The 26,341-nt window shown below is 44.9% G+C and overlaps 1 protein-coding gene across 1 annotated transcript in view; it reads right to left on the reverse strand.

The window, feature by feature from the left end:
- Positions 1–26,341, reverse strand: part of NUDCD3 (NudC domain containing 3) — a 276,981-nt gene that overhangs the window by 30,513 nt on the left and 220,127 nt on the right. Inside the window, exon 6 of the mRNA XM_086943403.1 lies at positions 21,837–22,025. Coding sequence (XP_086799529.1) covers positions 21,837–22,025 — 189 coding nt within the window. The remainder of the gene's footprint in view (positions 1–21,836; positions 22,026–26,341) is intronic.

A 26,341-nucleotide genomic window follows, 5' to 3' on the forward strand; every position in this document is an offset into this window, starting at 1 on the left:
TTGTATTGGGTAGGCCAGATATATCTTATTTCCATCACGATGGCCATGAACTCTATTACAATATTCCAGTGGGTAATAGATATAGTGCATTGAGCAACGTAGATTGACCACTACTATCACCGTGTGCAGAAGGAATGGTTCTGAATCGGTTGGGGAGCCAAGTTGAGGAGATTTTCAGCATAGAGATGGAGTCGCCCGGGAAGGTTTCTAGATCCATGGTGGGTACTACAAACCTATCCCCATCTTTCCAAAATTTAGTTTCCTCATGCGGTGCAAAGGAGCTGGACATCCACACACATACAGTATCTCCACCTTCTATTGTGTTTCAACCCACCATGGACCTCCCAGCCCAAGCGGCGCCACACAAACCACTTATTGGGTCCTGGAATATAGCAGGGATGGGGTCCAAGCTGCACAACCCGGAGTGGGGAGAGTTGATGGACAGCTACGATATATGTCTGTTTCAAGAGACTTGGATGCTGTCTCCTCCAGTTAGGGTGGGATATGCGTCCTTTCATTCTTTGGCTTAGCAGGGACCTAGAAGACCCTCGGGGGGGGGGTGGGTATGTATTTGGGTTGCTTCGCACCTAGGTTGCTCAGCTAAGACAATAGACTCTCACTCCCCGGACATCCTATGTGTTGTACTTAACTTCCTGGATGGTTTGTCGCTGGCAGTGATTAATATCTATCTGCGCCCCCAACCGCATCAGCTGGGTTGATCAACTCTCGATGCCCAAGAGGTTCTTCTGCACTCTTTCCCCTCGTCGTTTCATAAAATCATTGGCGCCGATTTTGTCATTTTGAACCACTCTTGGGGATTCCCTCGGTAACATCAGACGAGGAGGAAACTTGGCTGATCCCGGACTGTTCTATGTACCCAGAAAAGCGCCTACTGCCCCTTGTGATCAACAAGTTGGTTGTTTCACACTCTCTTAGGGCCTGTAATGGCAGACTTCCTCCAGATGTCCCTGGTTTAAGTATTTTTCAATAGACCAGGGAAAAGCACAACCATTGATTATATCCTGGTAAATGTAGAATTCTGGGCCCGATTGAGAGCTTTTTCCGTCATCCCAAGGGTCGATAGTGACCATAACTTATTGTCATTAGAACTATCAAACACATTGGGCCACTGCAACGAACTGGGGGGAACGGAGACTACCGTTAACTCTAACCTGGTTACAGGGGCAGGTGGGAGACGAATCAGGTGGGCGAAGATCACGTTAGCACCTGATAAGTTAGCGGAGTTATATCGCCATGTCGTACGCTCTTTATCAGAGGTTTCTCACCTCTTGATCACCAATTGCGATCCCCCCCCATCTCCACTTCCAGGGTTTGCAGCAGATCCATAACAAGCTCCTCTGCTCCCTGGCCGGTTACTTTTATTCTACCGATACTAAGATGCCAAGGGTGAAAAAACGTGACCTTTGGTTTAATAATTGTAGGCTGGCTAAAAATTCCCTGATAAAGGAGGTTAAATTAGGGTCCCTGTCTAGCATTAGAAATGTGAGGGAAATATATAAAAGTTTAATCAAGGAGGCCAGGCCTGAATGGGAGGCCTCAAGGTGGGGAAACATTAAAGCTGCCCTGGAAGCCCGAGACTACAGGTCTTTCTGGAACCTCGTGCGAGTTGGGTCGGCTGATGGTGCGTCCACCATCATCCCTAACCTTCACGAAGAGGTTTGGCTAGATCACTTTAAGCCTCTCTATTCACTTAGTAATCCTGAACATCGAGTAGAGCCTGTGGCCCAAATAAGTTCCCTGGTTCCAGTACACCCGGAGGCCTCTGGCCTTGTTTGCCCACCCTGCACCCTCTGTGAAGTGCAGGCGGCCCTCGGCAGTTTGACGCCTGGGAAAGCCCCGGGCCTTGATAGGATCCCTGGCGATCTATACCGAAGTGAACAAAAGGTTTGGGCCCCCTATATCTGGGTTTACTTTAATGCCATCCTACAGGACCTTGAGATCCCCACCAACCTGGCTGGGAGCTGAAATCCTTCCCATCCACAAAAAAGCTTCCCCTCTTGACCCGGTCAACTACCGCCCCATAAGTCTGATCGACGTCCTCCAAAAACTATTTGCCCGCTTACTTCTAACAAGGTTGCAGAGTTGGATGGACGAACAACACATCCTAACCTCCCTTTAAGCAGGCTTTCGTGCAAAGGTTTCCACCATTGACCAACTGTTTAGATTACAGTTGGTCTACTGGAGGACGGTCTCTATTGGGGCTGGTAGCCTGTATTTGATTTTTGTGGTCATTCGTTCCGCATTTGACCTGGTCCATAGGAATAAGCTTTGGGCAATATTGTTGGAGATGGGTGCTCCGGCCTACTTGTGTCACCTATTCAAACGTATGCACTAAAGTACATACGCTTGGGTGAGATATGGGAGGAGTGGGGAGCTGTCGGCTCCGTTCCCAGTGGAAAAGGGAGTGAAGCAGGGGTGCGTTTTGGCCCCCACCCTCTTCTCCCTTTTCCTCAATGGGTTGATAGATCAACTACTGGGAGAAAGAGACCTTGACTCTCCGAGCTTAGCGGGCGTAAGATACCTGCCCTAATGTTCGCTGATGACACCCTCCTATTGTCGAAATCATTGACGGGCATACAGCTTACATTAAAGGCATTCTGCTCCTTTTGTAGATTGAGAAACCTGGATATCAATCTCTCTAAAACAAAGTTCATGGTTTATAACAGTAAACTGGCCAACTGCCCCCGCCCCCATATGGATGGAACGGTGTTAGATCGAGAGTCTACCTTCGATTATCTGGGGGTCACGCTAAATGACAGAATGGGTTGGGGGTCTCATATGGTTAAGGCCAACTTGAAGTTGGCCCAATCATCTGGTGGCATCTTAAAGGTTTTTTAACGACAGACACCTCCTCTAAATTGCTGAGTCCGCCCATGGAGATCTATAAAGCCCAGGCGAGAGGGGGGGCACTTTATGGTGCAGACCTATGGGGACATGTTAGTGCTGCCCCCTATCCCTCACTGAGAACAGTTTTATCAGGCGCCTCCTGAGACTCCCCATGAGTACCCCTTGGCCCCCCTCCGGCTGGATTTAGGTTTGGTTCCCATCCAGGAGATTGTCTCAAATCGTCCCCTCCTGTATTGGAGATGCCTATGGTCGACCCCCGAGCTCTCGAGCTATAGGGAGGACCTGGGGGATCTTTTGTCCAGGGGGAGCACGGGGAAATTCCCTGGCTAAACTCCATCAAGCATCTCTGCCACGCTCTAGGTAGGGGGGACATGTGGTCGTCCCCTGAGGAAACCTTTCCCTTGTATTCGAAGAATTCACTGAATGTGGCTCTAAAGCGCTTCCGAATGGAACTTATAACAACTAATTCTTCCATGGGTAGGCTGACTAACATCTTTTTGGATATCAAAGCCCACCCAAGATATTTTTGGATGATATCCAGCCTCCCCTGGCTAAGAAACTATGTATTCAGTTTAGACATGGTTCATTGCCTCTCAGGGGTGTAACACACAAGTGGCACAATGTCCTACATACTGTGAGCTCCTGTCCTGGGTGTGCGAGCAGCAGAGAGACACATCTGCACGTTCTGCTCTTCTGCCCCCTGTACGCCAAGGCAAGAGAGAAATGGATCATTCAACTTTGTAGGTCAAGGGGTCTTAGGGACTACAGGGAGGTATTTAGTATCATTAAATAGGATACCACCCCCCTGATAGTGTTTGAAACTGTTAGATTTCTCCTGTCTCTGTGGTACACTAGGTGTGCAAAACTAAAAACCAAAAGCCCGCAAATCACCATTCATGCAGTAGAATAAACATGGTAACAAATGAGGCTTTTTTCAAATGTACAACGCCTAAAGATTGTTTATCGAGAGTGCCATTCTCCTTTTATAACGTACCTACACATTTTATATTGTCTTTTTTTAACTATTTAAGGAACTTTTTTGTGTGTATGGACTGTAATGTACGATTTTTTTTTATCTATATGCATGTATATTTGTCTTTTTATGGTATTTTACCGATAATAAAAAGCTGTGACTGACTGACTAAACAATGCGTTCAGGAAATCTGCATTACGTGGCATATTATGTGATTTTAAGTGAATTAGGCAACTCACTTTCAGGTATGTGTTATGTATCCATTTTTACATTTTATCACACAGATGCAAAAGGGACCTCAGTGGTACAAAAACACAAATGATTCTTATGGAAAACAACTATACACAAATGGGCATATTCACTTCACAAAGCTAATCACCAACAGTTAATAAATTGGCCATGAATGGAGCACAGCCAAGCCATTTTCTTAACACCATCCTTCCTATGTTCCAGAGCAAAACAATTTGTGTGCAACAAATGCAATGGTAAACTGAGCAGGTGGAAGTCTTGCATATGTATGTTTCTCGTAAAATTAAAATAAAAAATGGCACATTCTGTTTATTTGGTACACTATAGTGCAGCTATATTTTGAAACATGTTTGATATCTGGGGCATCCATGCTGTGGTGACCTGGAGGCACCTCTTTCCCTCAAGCAGCCGCCAAGGGAAGCAGCGCAGTATGCTGATGTGGATTGACTGTCGCACATGGGGGCACCCTAGCATACAAAGCACTGGACTTTTGTAAAAATGCAAGAAGTGTGGGATTATAGTAACGTCTTAATCCCCTCTGGAAAGAACTGCCACTTTGGGAACACTTTCTTGGGACAGCATAAATGTGTTTAAATATAAAAATAATCAGGACAAAGAAACCATTTCTTCTGCTTCACGAATTGCAGTTACACATTCTACGTTTTAATTTCTTCCTGCAGACAAAAGCCTTTCACTAAACACTAGGAACAATTATGTCTTTAAAAGTCTCCGCAGAAACTAGCTACTAAGGGTGACCCATTAACCCTAACAGTGAGGCTCGACACTGAGACCTGTGTGTAGAATTGTCAGAACTGGTAATCTGTCTGAGAAAGAAGCTAAACAGATAATGGAAAACATGGCAAGAGCAGCTAATTTATATGCTGCTAATTCTCATTTTTCCAGTGGGCCTGGTCAAAAACTAAAATCCCCAAAACATAGTTCAGCAGGCCCTCGCACCTACTGCAGCTAATTTATATGCTGTAAATTCTCATTTTTCCTGTGGCCCTGGTCAAGAACTAAAATCCCCAAAACATAGTTCAGCAGGCCCTCGCACCTACTGCAGCTAATTTATATGCTGTAAATTCTCATTGTTCCTGTGGCCCTGGTCAAAAACTAAAATCCCCAAAAAATAGTTCAGCAGGCCCTCGCACCTACTGCAGGCAAATCCCTTCACCCTGTTTTTTCCTTAGCTATGCAGTCCTCTGTGGTCACTTAAAAGTTGTTACAGCTGCAGATTGCTCTGCTAATAGAGCAGGTATCTCACAGATGATTTACCACAAGCTTTGATGTATTTAATGGCTAATGTAACGTAATGGATAATGTACTGCATTGCTAAACACTTATAAGATCCCAAAGGTGAGCCCTATTGGCTATGCTGATGCTTGTTTTATTATCACCTCCAACTGGGCCTAAGATTAAGGTGGAAGTTACGGGGCAATCAGGCATCCTTTTGTTCCTGTATTCTGGCTGGGCAGTGGGCATGGTCTGGAGGCTCACATTTAGATGCAAATGCAACAGAGGGGAAACAAAGTTATCACTCAGAGGTACTTAAGAGAGGCAAGCTTTTGACTTAGTTCAGTCCCTGCATGCACTGTAAGAATGCCACATGTGCTGCTCTGTCTCAGTATTTACACAAATATGTTATTTTGAAATACCAGTATTTTGTTTTATTTCTTTTATAGTTCTACTCATTCCAATGCATCTTGTCACAGCGCTTTACATATAACGTACACATAATGCATTGACAATAAATCATGTGTGTAAAATCCATGTACAAGATGTTACATAACACAGCAAGGGTTACAAGGTGTAGGAGTCACATGTCCTTCATAGCTCACTGTACTATTTAAGGGTTACAATTTATGAACTGCAAGTAACAACAAGCATCTGCAGTGCAATAGGTCATGAATTTATGCGAGTTTGAGCTATTGCCATTGTAAACAACAATGCCTTTTATTTATGTTTTGGTTTTTAAAACATAAATACAAGGCATTGTCATTAACAATGCCAATAGCTTAAACTCTCGCAAATGTGAGACCTATTGCTTTCCGAATGCTTGAAGGCATCGCTGAGTTGCCCCCTTCTGTCTCCCATTGCCCCTGAAGAGCTCCCCGTTTGCTACGAGTTAATTAAGCCGGTGGTCACAAGTGCACACAAGAGACCCTCCTGCAGTAAGAGAAACACATTAACCCGTTCTATGCGACGGAGCTGCTCCGTCATGAGCCTCGGTTGAGCTGTGCTCATGACGGAGCGGTTCCGTCATGAGCATGCGAGCGCCGTGCGGCCGCCCCACCCCCTTAGCGCTGCGGCGGAATTCCCACCGCAGCGAAGGGGTTAAAGAAAATAGTGTTTACAGAGTAAAGAAGACGTACTGGGTAACATTGCAAAAAACACAGTTGATGGACAGAATGTAGAACAATGTCATACATTCACCCCAGTACAAGGATCTGGGCCTAAATCCATCGTTTTTTTGCACTCCACACCACCCTGGGTTAGACACTGGCTATATGCAAATCAGCTCTGACCCTGTGCCTCATGGGAACAGTCCAGTCCGAACTACCAAGCCATGTCTTTCCCAGACAGGAATCAAGCATCCAAGGATCGGTTTCTGGCTATCAGCCTTCATCAGCCTGGATAGCTTGACTCCAGTGGTGTGGAGAGCCTGGGACTCACGTCTGAGCATCCCCAGCACACTCGGGGTGAAAATTGCAAAAAACACAGTTGATGGACAGAATGTAGAGCAATGTCATACATTCACCCCAGTACAAGGATCTGGGCCTAAATCCATCGTTTTTTTGCACTCCACACCACCCTGGGTTAGACTGTTCCCATGAGGCACAGGGTCAGAGCTGATTTGCATATAGCCAGTGTCTAACCCAGGGTGGTGTGGAGTGCAAAAAAACAATGGATTTAGGCCCAGATCCTTGTACTGGGGTGAATGTATGACATTGTTCTACATTCTGTCCATCAACTGTGTTTTTTGCGACGTACTGGGTAACAACTGAAGTAAAAGGACCAGTCCTCATGGGAGGTTACAAATGAAAACAAGGCGGTACTAATGAGGGACTAACAAGCCCAATAGCGAATCAGAAGCCAGCATTTACGAAGGTTAATGATACAAGCCAATTACAAATATGGGCCGGGCTTTGCGAGTGGGCAGGGCTTTGAGTACATACTCTGATACAGCATGGCTCGCAGCACATGCGCTGGGCAGGCTCGACCAAAAAAGCTCTCTTAAAAGCAGTAACCCACTTACCTATCTACACAAAATAAAAATCTGTAATCTGAATGGTACATGATGTGCTTTAAAGACGACACATTAACCATCTATGCTACTCTGATTAAAATCTGGGACTAGACAAAACACAGACCTCTCTAGCAAATGCGTTAACCACCAGTCATCTTACCATTATTATTACCTGAGAGTTACTTGGCACACAAAGATGTCTTTAGCAGGTGCCTTAACATCATAAGATATATTTAAAATGAAGACTTTGCAACCAATTAAGCAGAACAGATCTACTGCCATGCTTCTCCTCGTTGCCAATTTCTTTGTGGCAGAATTTATTTTTAAATGTATACGTTGAGGCCCAGATTTTGCGTTGGGGTTATGTCACTTATTTTGTACAACCGCAAACTCTTATTTGTTAAACCTTGTAAAGCGCTTACATGTATTTATGATAGACCTGCTAAACATATGTGTGAGGTCTTAATATCTGATGTTGCTTCGTGTGAGGTCATGGGTTGTTATGCCACATCCTGTAATGCCATGTGCAGTTTCACGTGCTGTGACATTATGCACTGTGATGTCACACACCAGGATGTCACTTGCAAAATGCATAACTTGTTAGTCCTCCCACTTATTTTGTTGACCATAGGCAAATATTTAATTTTATTACATCTTTTTTCTTTAATATCACGTACGAAAGCGCTTTCAAATAGAGTTCAGACTACCAGTTGTACAAAACTATCACTTTTAATATGTACTTTTCAGTGCAGAGCTATGAAGTGCCCTATTAATGTCATGGCTTTCACATGTTACATGGATATACTTTTTTGAGTTTTGAAGAGGTGTTATCATATTATACGAGATATTTGTTGAAGTCAGGGCTCGGCTTGTGCACGGGGTCTACGACCCTTTCGTTCGGCTCAATTTAGCACTCCCTGTTAATTTGTTAGCTCGCCTACCTCCGCGCTTCCTCAGTCCTAACAACCTGCTTAAAGTTTCGGCCTAATCTGCGACTTACTATTACTACCCCACCCCTATCGGTCTTTCAGGGAGAACAGTTTGATAAAATATTGAAACTTCACTCGTCCTACAAGCTTTTACATTCACTGGTCTGTCTGTTGCTATCATTCTGAACTGAGAGTCCCACACAAAATGTAACTACTGCAAAACACATTCTTGCAGGGCGCTACTCAGTGGCCAGGGGGCGCTGTGGAGCACTCTGTTTTCAGGCAGGGGACCGGCTTTTCTCGCCAGCGCTATACAGAGCCTTCCCCGCTCCTGCCAGGGAACCATAGTTAGAAAAGGGAAATACCATTCGGAGCACAAAGTATATTTAGCGCTTCTGCCGGGAGGGTCGGATAACAAAGTTCTCCCGATAGAAGATCGCGGAAGCTGAACACTGGCGCCACTTGTTTAGAGGGGGCACGTACGCAACCCCACAGGCCAGGACCGGGCTGCCTGGTGTGCTCCGCATAAATAAATGCATATTTGCAGCACCAGCTGCATTTTATTCTGTCTGTTTCTTTGCTTTCATGGCGCAGTGTGCCCAATGGAACAGCCGTGCCTTTCAGTTTTCACGATTCCAGCAGATACAACCGAATTAGGCAGTGCGAGCAATAAGAATTTTCTCCCAAACCTCTCCAGCAGCCTCTGCCGAGCGGGGCAAGAGGTTGGGACCTGCAATTCGACTGCATTCTTCTTCTGTCTGTTTCCAAACAGAATCCTGGCTGCATGGTTTCGGAAGAAAGCACGAGGAATGGGGCACGCCAAGAACGTTTTGACCTCTGTACTCAAACCGGTAAACCGAGTTACACAAAACCGGAGTTACTTGCCTCGCTTGTTGGGCGGTAATTCCCGTAATTCATTACGGTGGCGAAATTTGTTAAAATCCCGAACTTGATGTAACTCTAAACCTCGCAATAAACAATTCTGTGTAACTTTTTTTTACCCGAACGTTGACCTCACGTACAAAAGACGCCAGAGATACCAACAGGAAACTTAACTGGTCCACAGTAGGTCTCGCCGAGTAGGTCTATCTGTGCCCCCTTATAAAAATAATTTCTTAGAGGCGTAACTGCTCGCAAGTCATCGGCAGACTACTCCCATACTTGACAACACACACACAATCGATCTTCCAAACCAACCTTACCACACATCCTGTGGCCATAATTAACCCAAACCAAAAACTCCCGAACATCCATGTGGAAACCCACCACACACAATGACTCCGAGTCCTGAACTAGCCAGGAAGCAAAATGTTTGGAGTGTTGGGAATAAACTAAAAATACGTGTATTTCATGCAGTTTTTCATAATTTTTACATTACAAAGTGGTCCCCGAACGTGCGTTATTCATTGGCAATACGTTGCCATATGTGGAGGCTACATTGCTGCTGTGGAAGTAGACAGCTGTGTTAACCGAAAGGACTTCTGCGTGGGTCACTCTTTAAATTAGGAATTGGAGGTGCTTTGATAGCCAGAGAAGAGGAGATCTCAGAGTAGACGGGTTCGGGGAGCTGGTGCTTTTGAACTCCTGTTTGGGTTGGAAAGAATAAATAACTTGTATTAGAAGTGTAATAATTATTACAACCTCAGAGTTCTCACTTGGTATAGACTGCGGCAGGTCACGTCTGTTGACATTTTTGGGGGGAAACCCCCCAGAAAAAGGCAGTACTCGTGGAATTAGGTGTGTTAAAAATTGACTCTACAACGTATGTCCTATTTTCAAATAAAAAACGTAGAATAGTGTTTACGTATGTATTTGTGTATGCATTTATGTCGTGACAAATACTAGGCTATGCTGAGTTCTGCGAAGTGCGTTACTGTGTACCGCTCGCACTGATTTTTAGCGCCAGGGTTTGTCCTGCTCTGTAAAATGAGTGCGAATGGCATCACGCGCAGCACAAGAGGGCACAGCTTCTTTCTGTCGCGCAAGAAGTTCTAGTTGAGCGGCGGCTTCCTCAACGAGAACAGAAGATTTCTCAACACGAGTGGTAGCGAACATCCGCAGCCCCCGCATTGAGAAATCTCGCTGTGAAGCAGTCTATTGTTGGATGTTCCTGCTTGCACTCACCAACGCCAACTCAGCTCCACGGAGTAGTTTTTCAGAACTTCGCAAGCTCTGCAGAGTGCGAAAAAAACTAAATGAACGGAGCGGAGTTTACTGCCCAGGCCTAATAAATACCTCACCATAATGTAATGGGTAATTACCATGTGTAGTAAATACAACATCCTTTTGTGCCCAACTTGTAATGGGGAGAATGTACTAATTTCCCTGTGCATTTCAATGCCAGTGACAGTAGTATAGGCAAAGTGTACCTGTGTTTTGAGGTAGGAACAATCCCACATCACCCTAAAGAAACCAAGCAAGAACAGCACCTTATTTAGTGCCCTCAAGATACCCCTGTCCAATCAGAGTCAGTCTAATAAGCTTAAGGGGCTTGCAAGGAAAAAAATTATCTCTCCATTCGCTTTTAAATGAGTTTAGTTAATTCTTTTACATGCTTTATTGTTCATCTCAGGCAAGACTCCATGAATTATGAGTTTCTGTGGCCTTAGAATTTTCCACATAGCTATAGAGTTACTGACCTTTATACATAATCCAGAAAGTGGAGTATAATGAGCGGATTTCAACAAATTCTTTTTTTACAGCTTAACAGATCCAAGTAAAGTGAATAGGGGAAAAAGAAGAAAAATCTAGCAAAGTCAATAGGTTTTGCCTTTTGGTGTAGCTTCTGCTCAAAAATCAATAAATAAAAAAAAGGGCAAAATGCACACAGGAGCATGATGATGTGTGTGCACGTACAGTATGTCTCTGCAACAGCAGAGACATACTGGAGAAGTGTGGCTCGATGGTTAGAGCGGCAGACCCTGATGCAGAGGTTTATCCCGGGACCAGGGTTCAATTCCCCGCCTCGGCGGGTCTTGGGCTCAAAAAATTCCACGGACCTGATAATTCTCGCCTCGGTGCCTATTCCAATCATGGAGTCCCACTCTGTAACTCTGGGCAATAGCTTGCTTAATCTCCACAACGGCCCCCACAACGCTAAGGATGCCTGGCCTCCACCTTGGGGGTGCCCAGGAGTGGACACCTCACAGGGAAAGCCAGGATGGTTCCACAGCGGTAGTCGTACAAGTGCCTTGAGACCCTTGCGGGTGAGTAGTGCGCTATACAAGTATCAATTTACATTTACAATTACAGCCATTTTTGCTTTTTACTGATTTTAAATGGCAGGCACCCACCTTGGTGAGGTAAATGAACACAAGATAAAGTGTGTGAAAAAAATGAGCAGTCCCAAATTGCAGCATTTGAGCCTGCCTAAAAAGAAGTAAATAAATAACACTATATATTAAAAAGAAAGCCAGGAGAGCAAGGTAGGACAGATCGGATGGTTGGTGAAGGGGGACTGGGCTGGGAGGTGTGGCGGAAAGTGCAATGCTGGAACAGGGGGCGTGGGTTAGAAAAAAATACGACAGTAAATTTTTTTTTTATATTTAAGTGGTTGTGGCGTTATGAGGAAAGCAGTGAACATGCTTGTAGTGTGGTAACAACATGGAGTGTGGGAAGGGGCGGCTCCTCCACTAAGGCGGAGGAGTGTCGCTCCACTGCTCTAAGAGCAGTCGAAAAGGGAATGTTCCTGCTTGCACTCACCAACGCCAACTCAGCTCCACGGAGTAGTTTTTCAGAACTTCGTGAGCTCTGCAGAGTGCGAAAAAAACTAAATGAACGGAGCGGAGTTTACTGCCCAGGCCTAATAAATACCTCACCATAATGTAATGGGTAATTACCATGTGTAGTAAATACAACATCCTTTTGTGCCCAACTTGTAATGGGGAGAATGTATTAATTTCCCTGTGCATTTCAATGCCAGTGACAGTAGTATAGGCAAAGTGTACCTGTGTTTTGAGGTAGGAACAATCCCACATCACCCTAAAGAAGCCAAGCAAAAACAGCACCTCATTTAGTGCCCTCAAGATACCCCTGTCCAATCAGAGTCAGTCTAATAAGCTTAAGGAGCTTGCAAGGAAAAAAACTATCTCTCCATTCGCTTTTAAATGAGTTTAGTTAATTCTTTTACATGCTTTATTGTTCATCTCAGGCAAGACTCCATGAATTATGAGTTTCTGTGGCCGTAGAATTTTCCACATAGCTATAGAGTTACTGACCTTTATACATAATCCAGAAAGTGGAGTATAATGAGCGGATTTCAACAAATTCTTTTTTTACAGCTTAACAGATCCAAGTAAAGTGAATAGGGGAAAAAGAAGAAAAATCTAGCAAAGTCAATAGGTTTTGCCTTTTGGTGTAGCTTCTGCTCAAAAATCAATAAATAAAAAAAAGGGCAAAATGCACACAGGAGCATGATGATGTGTGTGCACGTACAGTATGTCTCTGCAACAGCAGAGACATACTGGAGAAGTGTGGCTCGATGGTTAGAGCGGCAGACCCTGATGCAGAGGTTTATCCCGGGACCAGGGTTCAATTCCCCGCCTCGGCGGGTCTTGGGCTCAAAAAATTCCACGGACCTGATAATTCTCGCCTCGGTGCCTATTCCAATCATGGAGTCCCACTCTGCAACTCTGGGCAATAGCTTGCTTAATCTCCACAACGGCCCCCACAACGCTAAGGATGCCTGGCCTCCACCTTGGGGGTGCCCAGGAGTGGACACCTCACAGGGAAAGCCAGGATGGTTCCACAGCGGTAGTCGTACAAGTGCCTTGAGACCCTTGCGGGTGAGTAGTGCGCTATACAAGTATCAATTTACATTTACAATTACAGCCATTTTTGCTTTTTACTGATTTTAAATGGCAGGCACCCACCTTGGTGAGGTAAATGAACACAAGATAAAGTGTGTGAAAAAAATGAGCAGTCCCAAATTGCAGCATTTGAGCCCGCCTAAAAAGAAGTAAATAAATAACACTATATATTAAAAAGAAAGCCAGGAGAGCAAGGTAGGACAGATCGGATGGTTGGTGAAGGGGGACTGGGCTGGGAGGTGTGGCGGAAAGTGCAATGCTGGAACAGGGGGCGTGGGTTAGAAAAAAATACGACAGTAAAATTGTTTTTTATATTTAAGTGGTTGTGGCGTTATGAGGAAAGCAGTGAACATGCTTGTAGTGTGGTAACAACATGGAGTGTGGGAAGGGGCGGCTCCTCCACTAAGGCGGAGGAGTGTCGCTCCACTGCTCTAAGAGCAGTCGAAAAGGGAATGTTCCTGCTTGCACTCACCAACGCCAACTCAGCTCCACGGAGTAGTTTTTCAGAACTTCGTGAGCTCTGCAGAGTGCGAAAAAAACTAAATGAACGGAGCGGAGTTTACTGCCCAGGCCTAATAAATACCTCACCATAATGTAATGGGTAATTACCATGTGTAGTAAATACAACATCCTTTTGTGCCCAACTTGTAATGGGGAGAATGTATTAATTTCCCTGTGCATTTCAATGCCAGTGACAGTAGTATAGGCAAAGTGTACCTGTGTTTTGAGGTAGGAACAATCCCACATCACCCTAAAGAAACCAAGCAAAAACAGCACCTCATTTAGTGCCCTCAAGATACCCCTGTCCAATCAGAGTCAGTCTAATAAGCTTAAGGAGCTTGCAAGGAAAAAAACTATCTCTCCATTCGCTTTTAAATGAGTTTAGTTAATTCTTTTACATGCTTTATTGTTCATCTCAGGCAAGACTCCATGAATTATGAGTTTCTGTGGCCGTAGAATTTTCCACATAGCTATAGAGTTACTGACCTTTATACATAATCCAGAAAGTGGAGTATAATGAGCGGATTTCAACAAATTCTTTTTTTACAGCTTAACAGATCCAAGTAGTGAATAGGGGAAAAAGAAGAAAAATCTAGCAAAGTCAATAGGTCTTGCCTTTTGGTGTAGCTTCTGCTCAAAAATCAATAAATTAAAAAAAGGGCAAAATGCCCACAGGAGCATGATGATGTGTGTGCACGTACAGTATGTCTCTGCAACAGCAGAGACATACTGGAGAAGTGTGGCTCAATGGTTAGAGCGGCAGACCCTGATACAGAGGTTTAGCCCGGGACCAGGGTTCAATTCCCCGCCTCGGCGGGTCTTGGGCTCAAAAAATTCCACGGACCTGATAATTCTCGCCTCGGTGCCTATTCCAATCATGGAGTCCCACTCTGTAACTCTGGGCAATAGCTTGCTTAATCTCCACAACGGCCCCCACCACGCTAAGGATGCCTGGCCTCCACCTTGGGGGTGCCCAGGAGTGGACACCTCACAGGGAAAGCCAGGATGGGTTCCACAGCGGTATTCGTACCAGCACCTTGAGACCCTTGCGGGTGAGTAGTGCGCTATACAAGTATCAATTTACATTTACATTCACAGCCATTTTTGCTTTTTACTGATTTTAAATGGCAGGCACCCACCTTGGTGAGGTAAATGAACACAAGATTAAGTGTGTGAAAAAAATGAGCAGTCCCAAATTGCAGCATTTGAGCCCGCCTAAAAAGAAGTAAATAAATAACACTATATATTAAAAAGAAAGCTAGGAGAGCAAGGTAGGACAGATCGGATGGTTGGTGAAGGGGGACTGGGCTGGGAGGTGTGGCGGAAAGTGCAATGCTGGAACAGGGGGCGTGGGTTAGAAAAAAATACGACAGTAAAAAATATATATATATTTAGGTGGTTGTGGCGTTATGAGGAAAGCAGTGAACATGCTTGTAGTGTGGTAACAACATGGAGTGTGGGAAGGGGCGGCTCCTCCGCTAAGGCGGAGGAGTGTCGCCCCACTGCTCTAAGAGCAGTCGAAAAGGGAATCATAAAGGAATGATAACGTTATAATTTTAATTTTTCATTGCTGTGAGGATGGGTTAGGGCAGGGCTGGAGGAACACTGACGTGTACATCATGGTTTGGCCGGCTGCCTTGGGCAGGCCAAACAGTCATGCGCTCTTTGCATATTCCACAGCAGGCTGTAATGCACAGCCTGGTGGGAAACATGCAAAGGCACCCTGTCCCCGTTTGAGCGTGAACCATGGCGCTCAGACCAATCACAATGCTGTTTTGCAGTGCTGTAATTGGCTTAGGGGAGTCTGTGTGCTTCCTGCATTTTCTGGACTCAGAGTCAGGAAGAGAAGCGGAGACGACGACTAGAAAAGACAGCGGAAAAGGTAAGTGGCTTAAAAAAAGATATTTTGAAAACCCCCACCCTACCCCCTACGTTCCCTACCATCCGCCACTGGACTGAGTGGAGAATAATGTAAGGGGGAAGTTGTACAGAAGAAAGAGCACAAAAACACTCACATGGAGTGCTCAAGGAAACCAGTAGTTACCGGAATGTAAGCGGTGGAAGGATACAACTCACTTACACAGAATGATAGTAAAGAAGCTATGAGAGAAAAACATAAGAAGAGAAAGTAAACCAATCGAACAAAAAATAAATGAATTACAAGAAAGGCATCCAATAAAAAAGAATGAGCAGACATAACAGACCGCTAAAGCTCTTTGTAGACAAAAGCTAAAAAAACAAACCCTTTGCTGACATGCAGCGGTAGACCCCTTGCAAAGGTTGAGTGGTCATCCTCTTTTTGGGATGATTGGTGTACTCAAGTGTTAAACTGGTACCGTTGGAAATTTGCCCTTTCTTGAGATCACCCAAGATTTTAGGCTTCCTTGACTGAACCTTTTTTTTCCTCCATAGGATTCTGTTCACTTTACAGCTGCTAAACCATGGTAAAGTACTTGTACTATTCTCACTAAATATGTTAAAATTGGTATGCTCCTGATTCGCACATTTAATTGACTTGTAAGCCTCTAGTATATGGTAGGTACTACATGTAACAATGAGCAAAGTTTTAGTGGCATTTTATTAAAATTCACTCTATTAGCTTGAGATTCTTCAGGAGTTGTACTTTCACTGTTTGAGAACTGCAGAAATACTTCACACATTGCCTCTAAGTTAAGTCTGACTGCTTTGTGCCAAGATACCAGAGAGTTAAGCACAGGTTTATTTAGTGACTTTTGTGGTTTACCCTGGCAAGGACTGTGATTATTATTTGAGGTGGGTTATCAACCTACTCAACTAATACTCAAATCTCTTGCAGGTACTAATGTGGTGAACCCTTTGCCACAGCTATATTGATGTGTAATAAAATGCCACACAATAATGAGAAAAACATACTGTCTCAGAATGTGCCACATTATGCCGCGTAAGTTGCCATTTCCTGATGCATAATTCAGTATAATGTTGTTGCTGGTCCTTAATTCAAAACCAGCAGCCTAGATCGTTTTTCTGAGGTGCAGAAGTATTTCTTACTATGATCCTCAAAACACTGACCAGTGCCAAATACAGCGGAGATTCTTATGTGCAGAAGGCATCCATCCAGAATGAAAAGGCATAACCCATAGGTACTCGCAAACATTTTCCAGGGGCCAAAAACGTTGGCCTGTCATGTGACAGAGGGCCGCATTAATGCCAGTATGATGGCAGGTGTCGAACATATATAACAGCAACCCAGGCCACTCAGACGGTAAACTTAACAACCGACTTACCTCTCAGTTCACTATTTGCATTGTTACAGGTTTGGGGGGAAGCATGAATGTTTCTAAATTCATGTTTGCAAACTATCATTTAAAAATACTTCTCAATGCACCGATGTAACTAAGGTGTAACGCTTCTGCATTTTATAGAAATGCACTTTTTTGGATTTTTGTAGACTTTTACCACATTCTTTTTCAGTTTGTTGCAAGATGTCTTAAAAAAACCTGAATGTGTTCCTAAAGTTAAGCGGTACAGGATACCTTTAATTCTCTTTGTTTACTTTAGTTAATAAATTAGTTTAGTTGAAAATAAATGCTCGTCCCTTTAATTAACATCTTTTGGAATATTATTGCAGAGGCTAGAGCTATATGCTATGAAGATATGAACTTACCCATTTCCATTGTCCGCACTACACAAGCAGGTATAATATTTAACACAGAGGAGACACGGATGCATTCCCAAGAGACAAAGACAACATACTGTAAACCTTTCAAACCAGTATTTTTATCCCCATATTTCCACACAGAGGCTCGCCTAACCAGGGGTTAGTCAGATTCTTCACATCAACATTTTTAGAGCTATTTCAGAGAGGACATTCTTACCACAGTCGGCCACCAAATCGAGTCGAGCAGTGCTCCTTTTATAGACAATTGTTGTGCTTTAGCACTTATAAATGATTTTTTGATCTGCAGCCATTTACCTACATATTTTTACAAATTGTCCTCCCTAGCCTGCCGCATGACACCAGGTAATGTCTTCTCTACTCGTGCACTTAGTAATATTCCCACACAGCCTCCATAATAGGTGGGTAGGAGTTTTGTGTATGTGTATATTTAAACACAGGTAAACACATACATTTACACACAAACAAGACACCACAAATCACCTTACAATAGAAAACATTGCGACAAAACTTGAATGTACATCTAATACTGCCCAAGTATGCAATTAACTGGATGAAAGATGTTCACAACAACAGAGAGGCACTGTATGGAATGGAGGGAAATTGAGTGGAGGGGAACTGTGAGGAGCGGAGTGGAGCTGGGTGGTGTGGAGTGGAATTGTGTCAGGTGTAATTGAGTAAAACTGTGTGACATGGTGTGAAATTATGTAGAGTGGAATTGTGCGACGTAGAGTGGAATTGTGTGGCATAGAATTGTGTGACATGGAATGAAATTGTAGGACGTTGAGTGGAATTTTGTGGAGTGGAATTGTGTGGAAAGAAATGGAATTGTGTGACTTGGAGTGGAATCGTGTGACATGGAGTGGAATTGAGTGGAGGTGTATGGAATGGAATTGTGTGGCGTGGAATTTTGTGGCGTGCAATTGTGTGGCAATGAGTGCAGTCAAAATGTGTGAAGTGGAACTGGGTGGCGTGGAATTGAATGAAACTGTGGAGTAGAATTGTGAGGAGTGGCATTGTGTAGGGAGGAGTGGCATTGTTTGGGGTAGAATGGAATTGTGAAGAGTGGAATTGGTGGAATGGAGTGATATTGTGTGGCGTGGAACTGTGTGGCATGAAGTGGAATTGTGTGGCGTGAAATGGACTTGTGTAGTGTAGTGGAATTGTGTAGCGTGGAATCTGGCGGTATAGAGTGGAAATAGGTGGGGTGGAAATGGGTGGAGTGGCATTGGGTGGCATGGAGTGAAAATATGACGTGGAATGGATGGGAATTGTGTGGAGTAGAATTGTATGGGATGGAGTGGAAGTGTATGGGGTGGGATTGTGTGGAACAGTGTGGAAATATGAGGAGTGGAATTGTGTGGAGTGTAATTGTGGGGCATGGAGTGGTATTATGTGGTGTGGCATGGAATTGAGTGCAGTGGAATTGTGAGGAGTGAGTGGAATTCTGTGGCGAGGAGTGGAATTGTGTGGAGTGGAATAGTGTGGCATGGAGTGGAATTGTACAGTGTGGGCTGGAATTGTGTGGCATGAAGTGGAGTGGAATTCTGTAGAGTGGCATTGTGGGGCGTACAGTGACACTGTGTGATATAGACAGTTGGCTGAGTTACTACTGAATTGCCCTATAGCATTTCAAAGCCTCCTGCTACATAAATGCAATAATAATCCAACATGTTACCAAAAATTATCGCCCTACAATATGTGCAAACATCTGATGCATTTGATTCGATGTAGGAGCTTGTTAGAAAGTACATTGCTTCTGAGAGGACTGGTTTGGTTACAAATAAATGCGTTTCAGACCGGGAAGGACTAGGGGGCGAGGGAGCAACATGTATTGTACTGGTTGTGATTAAAGGAGATGATCAGTGTGACTACATATGATAAAAGCTTTCTTAAAACAGGGGTATCAGTTATGCCATCATGATTCTCACTCATAATAGAGAGTAAGAATCGCCTCGTTGTGAGAAGAGGTAAACAGAACAGATGTTGTTGTGGGGCTGGGAGAGGCAGAAGCAACATGAAGAATGGGTGGGAGGGGATGAAGAAACACAATCTCAATCCCAGCGTGAGCTGCAGACGTACGCTCATTATGAAGATGCAATCTGTGTTTGGTCCATGCTCCACAGAAAGAAAAGGAAGTGACGCTCGCCCCATGCTGGCCAATTAGGAGGCAGCAAAGAAGAGTGACAAATGATTGCAATGAGCGGCCTTAAAGTCCTTTATAAAACAATACCTCTTGTAGCAGACAGCATATGAGCTGTCGGCAGGCAAGACCTAAGAATCGAGTCAGACTCCAGTCGTTTGTGACCGATATGTTTGTAAAGACATACCCCATACCACTGAACACCATATGAAAGGCAGATAGTGCACTACTCAAGAGCAAATCAACAACTACAGTGGTTTAAATATATATATGTTTAGTTTCTAATTACTTTAACTGTGATTTGAGCTACTCTAATCCTCGTTTGCTCTACTCTTCTATAGAGTTTTCTTGTGCTTGTCTCAATTACCACAAAGGAAGTTGCTTGGTGACTTAAACAAGTTATTTTCCTTCTTACATCCATTAACCATAACCCTACTCTAGGTGCACAACTAGAATGAAAAATACAATCGTCCTGCTCTTTAGACAACCCACCAATTCTGACCATGTGAGGGTTGGTGCAGTTCAGAAGAGGCACATTCATGCAGTTGTGCCCACAATCCCGGTACAGTGGGAGGCAGCAGGGCAGGGTTAATTTGCGTCAGCAGAGCTGTGTACATTTATCCAAGGACTAGAATATATAGATGTACAGCTGACCAGGACAGAGGTACACTGGCCGAGGTGTGTGCCAGTTTTAGTGCTGGAATACCAGGTAGTGCGGCTTACCAGGATTAAAATGGATTGACAGAGCATGGGTTTCAGTATTGGAATGCCTGCAGACGCAAGTGTGTGAACTGCATGTGCCTCTAGAAAATGAAACATCAGGGAGCACTGTAGATTAATATTATGATAAATTGTCAGAACTATAAAAAAGTATCTGCAGCAGAATAGCATAGGACTAGAAGTGCAATACTGAGGTATATTGCTATAGCTTTCTATACATTATCATGTACAGCAGAAGCAGTGGGGTGCATTGGCAGAGTTGTGTGTTGCTAATGGAATAGCAGGATGGATGTAGCTCAAGGCCAAGATGCATCAGCAGACGTGTTTAGTCACTTTTTTTTATAGAATACAATGAAGCTATTTTGAGTTTTATAAGCACTGTAAATACAAGTCGGTGTCATGCTCAATTTATCGCCGCTGAAAAGATGAAAGGCATAGTTGGCTTGCTAGGTTTTGAACTTGTGACCTACAATTCATCCCAGACGTTAGCAGAGCATCTTCATAGGTTACAGTAAGCTGTAGGCCACAGTATTGCAAGAGGTGCAACACACCATGGCTAAGGTCCACTGGCAGGGCTGTGCATAGACTCAAGTAAGGAATTGACAAGTGATACAAGAGAGCAGATTGCGAGTCTGAGTAGATGAATAATGGGTGTTTTAGGTAAGAACTTTGGTGCAGAGGAGGGGCGTTTGTAGGTGTCAGTGCTGGAATAGCGGGTAAATGTTTCAGGGCAGGACTGAGGCACATTAGCCGAGCTGTGCGTGTTGTTCAGTAAGGGAGGTTGAGGTTCATTCGCTGTTGTTCTTTTCTTGTTATTGGACATGTGTCTTATTTTTGACTGTAAAGGACTCGAAGTATGCTTTTGAAGAAAAATAAATCCTGGGAGGAGGCGGGAAAGCAAGGATGCCAGGGACAGTGGCACCAAATCAGACAAGTGACGTTAGAACGTGTCTTCGTGCCACAAGCGTCACTGTGGGCCTGTTCTGCCCATGGCAGGGAAGAAAATTACAAGAATGCCCCTGCAAGACAAAACTACTCCGTCCTTTAGTTGGCAAACAAATTAGACCACAACATCCGAGCCCAAAAATAGCCTCATCTTTCAACCTTTGCGCATGTGCAGGTCCTCTGCTGTTCTAGCACCGAGATCCCCCCGCCCCCTCTATGTTTTTTTTCACCCTCTACAGCACCGCTTGGAAACTATCCTCTGCCCAGACACACATTGTCCTCAGCTACTGGAGTACCTGAAAACCATACATACAGCTTTCAATGCATCCCGCTCCTGAGCTGCAACAGCTCTCCTATTGCAGTACTGGTAGAATCCACATACCTAGTGATCCCGTCACTATCCCAATGACCGCTTCAGACGACTTCTCAGGCCTCCTTAAAAGTAAATTAGGGATAGCCTGAAGCAGCAGCTTCTAACCCAGGCTTATTCTTTCACACCCCTGGCAATTCCATTACTAACGAGACTTAGGGTCAAATACGGGATGGCATCAGGAACTAAAGGGTGAGTGACGGCACTTTTGCTACATTGACATTTTGATTATTTGAAGGCCAAACAGGCAGGCAACTCCTGACTCTTCCCAGCCATGTCTAGAACAATGATTCAGACACCCCCAATCCCATAGATCACCTGTAATTATATCACATTTGCAGAGCAGGCCCACGGCTCAAAATTGAGGGCTGTTGGAGAGGACAGTCCCATGTTGCGGATCTTCCACGAACAGATAGCAAAGTACATACCGTCTCGTGGCTTTGAGGCTTTCCTTGCAGTTTCTGGTGGTAGTCATAGCTGAGCCGGTCAAGCACAGCGTGCTCCTCATCATCAACAGCTGCCATGGAGCGCTCTTTGTTGATCTTTTCAATGTCTATCTTCTCCTCGCCCTCCAGGATGGCGTTCCACCAATACTCGCCATTCTTACTCAAGTTAATCTGTGGCGTGGAAGATGGAGAGAAGAGCACAGAATACAGGTGAGCATAGAAGCTTCAGTGTCTTGACTGAGGGAACCATTCCTTCTACGCCAAGTCGACTATATACGTTAAAAGGGGAAAAAATGGCATTTACATCAATGCTTGTTGGAGATACCACCATCGCTGTGCTCTCACATATCACTCACAGACATTACTGTCCATCACTCAGAACCACATCAGCAGCCATGTTCCACCACAAGCCCTCACAACCAACCTCATCTGCTCTCAAACAATGAAACTCAAAACAGTTTAAAAGGCATGAAAATATGGACGACTATTACCAAAGTAGGTGCCCGAGGAACAGAAATTCATTTACAAATTGTAATTCTGTATCCTACCTCTGCCAAACGCTGTCTAATAAAGTAAAAAATTTTACACTCTGTCTCTTCTGGTGGCATGTTGAAACTGCAGCACTCTTGTGCAGTTTCTTGTACTTTTTCACCAATGAGCCAAAGTTTTGCATTAGCATTTTTCCCCATAAAGATTCCTATTTGGCCACAGAGTGTGATGTGCGGTGGTGGAGCAAAAGGCAGCCATGGAAAATGTGTTAATACCATTTCCCATAGTGTACAAAGTAAGTGCAGCATTTTTCTGTGAAGGGGTGGGGGAGGGGGCGGAGGGGGGGAGCGGGGACACATGGCAGTTACTGGGACCTGAAATTACTGAAAAGAAAGAAAAAAAAAAAAGAAAAGTGACTAGAGGGGTGTGGGAGAAGTGAACACGAGGAAAGAACAAAGGGAAGATGGTGCAGAGAAAAGGGATTGCTTGAGTCAATGGTGAGCCGAAGAAATAACAAATTTACAAAAAAGCAAATAGAGCAGGGTTTCGGGAACAATGAACAAGCTGGAGGAAATCAGGAAAGCAAGACGGCACATGCAGGGTGTGGGAATTTGAAGGTGGAATCAGCACACGAAGGAGAGAGCAAGAAAACACATGCACTCTCAGGGCACGCTGAATGAAAAAGAAACAAGCATTGGCATAGCCAATAGGTCTCTCATTTGGGACCTTATAAGTGTTTAGCCATGCAACAGTTTGTATTGTTGCACCAAGGATATTCTGCTGCATAACTAAATACTTACAGGGTCCAAAAAGCAAGACCAATTGGCTATGCCAAGGCTTTTTTGTTTTTTGTTGCTGTTTTGTTTGAGTTGCCAGATCTACAATAGCTGGACATGGTTTTTGTTAACAGTTCTTTGCATCAAATGAACTTGTTTTCATTGCTCTGAATGTTGTTTCCATTCTGGTTGTAGGAAGCAAGCATTCCCGGGTGTGGGGGCTGCCTAGCTGTGCTCATGCGACAAACTTTGCATTTGAGAAAAAGCCTGGTGCAGGCGCAATTTACAAGTGTGAAGTGAGTGAGCCCCAGGCAGCATGACTCACTCACACAGGAGTTCCTGCAGTGCACCTGCATACTCAGCATGGTTTAAGTAAACTCGACCCACTTCCTCCCAGGCATCGAACACATATTTACCAAGAAACACTCAGAAGAGCCTGCCTGCCAGCTGCACTGACGGCTGGTGGTGTGTGTGCCTGGTGAAAGCGTGCACGGACGGCTGGTGGTGTGTGTGCCTGGTGAAAGAGTGCACTGACGGCCGGTGGTGTGTGTGCCTGGTGAAAGTGTGCACTGACGGCTGGTAGTGTGTGTACCTGGTGCAAGCGTGCACTGACGCCTGGTAGTGTGTGTGCCTGGTGGAAGAGGGCACTGACTGCTGGTAGTGTGTGTGTGCCTGGTGGAAGCGTGCACTGACGGCTGGTTGTGTGTGTGCCTGGTGGAAGCGTGCACTGACGGCTGGTGGTGTGTGCGCCTGGTGGAAGCGTGCACTGACGGCTGGTGGTGTGTGTGCCCAGTGTAAGCGTGCACTGACGGCTGGTGGTGTGTGTGCCTGGTGGAAGCGTGCACTGACGGCTGGTGGCGTGTGTGCCCGGTGGAAGCGTGCACTGATGGATGGTGGTGTGTGTGCCTGGTGGAAGCGTGCACTGACAGCTGGTGGTGTGTGTGCCCGGTGAAAGCGTGTACTGACGGCTGGTGGTGTGTGCACCTGGTGGAAGCGTGCACTGACGGCTGGTGGTGCGTGTGCCCGGAGAAACCGTGCAGCGACGGCTGATGGTGCGTGTGCCCAGTGAAAGTGCGCACCGACGGCTGGTGGTGCGTGTGTGCCTGGTGAAAGCGTGCACTGACATCTGGTGGTGTGTGCACCTGGTGGAAGCATGCACGGACGGCTGGTGGTGTGTGTGTGCCTGGTGAAAGCGTGCACGGGCGGCTGGTGGTGTGTGTGCCTGGTGAAAGCGTGCACTGACAGCTGGTGGTATGTGTGCCTGGTGAAAGTGTGCACTGACGGCTGGTGGTGTATGTGCCTGGTGGAAGCATGCACTGACGGCTGGTGGTGTGTGTGCTTGGTGGAAGCGTGCACTGACAGCTGGTGGTGTGTGTGTCTGGTGGAAGCGTGCACTGACGGCTGGTGGTGTGTGTGCCTGGTGGAAGCGTGCACTGACGGCTGGTAGTGTGTGTGCCTGGTGGAAGTGTGCACTGACGGCTGGTGGTGTGTGTGCCTGGTGGAAGCGTGCACTGACGGCTGGTGGTGTGTGTGCCTGGTGGAAGCGTGCACTGACGGCTGGTGTTGTTTGTGCCTGGTGAAGCATGCACTGACGACTGATGGTGTGTGTGCCTGGTGTAAGCAGGAGCATTCACAGTGATAGAAGACACAAATGAAACTGACGAAGAGGAGGGGAAGAAGGAAGGGGGAGTGCGAGCAGAGGAGCATGATTCATAGCTAGAAGACACAAATCAAGCTGACCAGGAGGGAGGGGGAAAAGGGAGGGATGTAGTGCAAGCAGAGGAGCCTGATTACAGCAATAAAACACAGATGGCAGCTGTGCACGTGCACAAGCTCGTGAACGCAAGCTGTAGGCCAGCAAAAGCCTCTGGTGGCACTTTTAAAAGCCACTTACTGAATGGCTCGAAAAGACCGCATGCGCTGTCTCAGGCTAGACTAAAAAAGTAGTTCCCTGAGTGATCAGTGAAAGGATACAAGTCATCCGATAAAACGGACAGTAAGTCAGCTATGTTCCTGGGGAGGGAACAAACACAGAGGATAAAATACATTGAATAAGTAAATAAGTTTTGTCAAAGTCAACCAATGTTAAGGAATGTGGTGTTACATGCAGACTAAGTTTTTGGTATGGTAAACTATTCGACAACAAACAAAAAGGCAAGACCTAAGAGTTCATTAATATAACCATACAGCAAAATATGATTTTTTTCTAACCTTGATTGTTCACTTGTCTTCATATCAACATGCTTAGTTATTCATACCCAAATTCCACTTGGATGTAGAAAGCAATAGTAATCATTGTACAAAAGATCCTCGTAGCGTGAGCACAAATGTTGTTGAGGTAATTGCTTATTGAGTGTAGTAATAATTTCCGGACTTTTGCACAATCGCTAACTTTGTGAGCTAATTAATATATAGGGTGTTGTGAGTAGATTAAAGAGTTAGGATCAAATATATCTTACATCAGTTTTTCAGGTAGGTGCCTTTGACTGGACTATATTAAATCAAAACATGGGACATATTTACTGTGTATTATTAACTGGCTGTGTGAGTTTGCGGTGCCATTCTGTATTTATATTTATATCCGTAGATGGTGATAGCAAGGGGGGTCTTCAGCTAGGTGAGAATTTTGACAGTTCTGCTGCGCAGTTACGTTTATTCCAAACTTGTGACTGATTTTACAGGCACCATTTTACTGTAGGAATTACTTCAGGTGTAATGGAAATTAGTGCTTAACTCTAGATCCTTAAATGAGTAGAACCTCACTAGAGTCCCCACCGCTGTTTATTCCTCAGATTCCAAACCACAACTTAAATGCATGTTTCTCAACTGCAGATCAGCAGTACGACATGCTGCAGACATTGCTGCCCTCATCCTTGCGCATGATCCAGACATTTTCGTGCTGAAGGACACCTGCCTTCACGATTCATCTGTACCGATATTCAGAAGCCCCATAACTATGACATCATCAGGCTCGATAGACTGTGTGGGCTAGGGGGAGGCATAACATGGATACATCATAGTAATTTATTACTTTGACAACTACAATCCGATTCCCTATAGTCATGCGAATACCTGTGCTTCGAGGTCTAGTAACAACAAACGATACTGCAAATTCCACGCGCTCTACCATCCTCCACAAGACGCTCTCCTTTCTTAGAACAGATCATGGAAATCCTCTTTACGAACGAGGAGTATCACGGTACCCAGATCTTCCTTGGAGAC

Source organism: Lissotriton vulgaris, chromosome 11, assembly GCF_964263255.1.
Source record: "Lissotriton vulgaris chromosome 11, aLisVul1.2, whole genome shotgun sequence".
NCBI classification, from domain to species: domain Eukaryota; kingdom Metazoa; phylum Chordata; class Amphibia; order Caudata; family Salamandridae; genus Lissotriton; species Lissotriton vulgaris.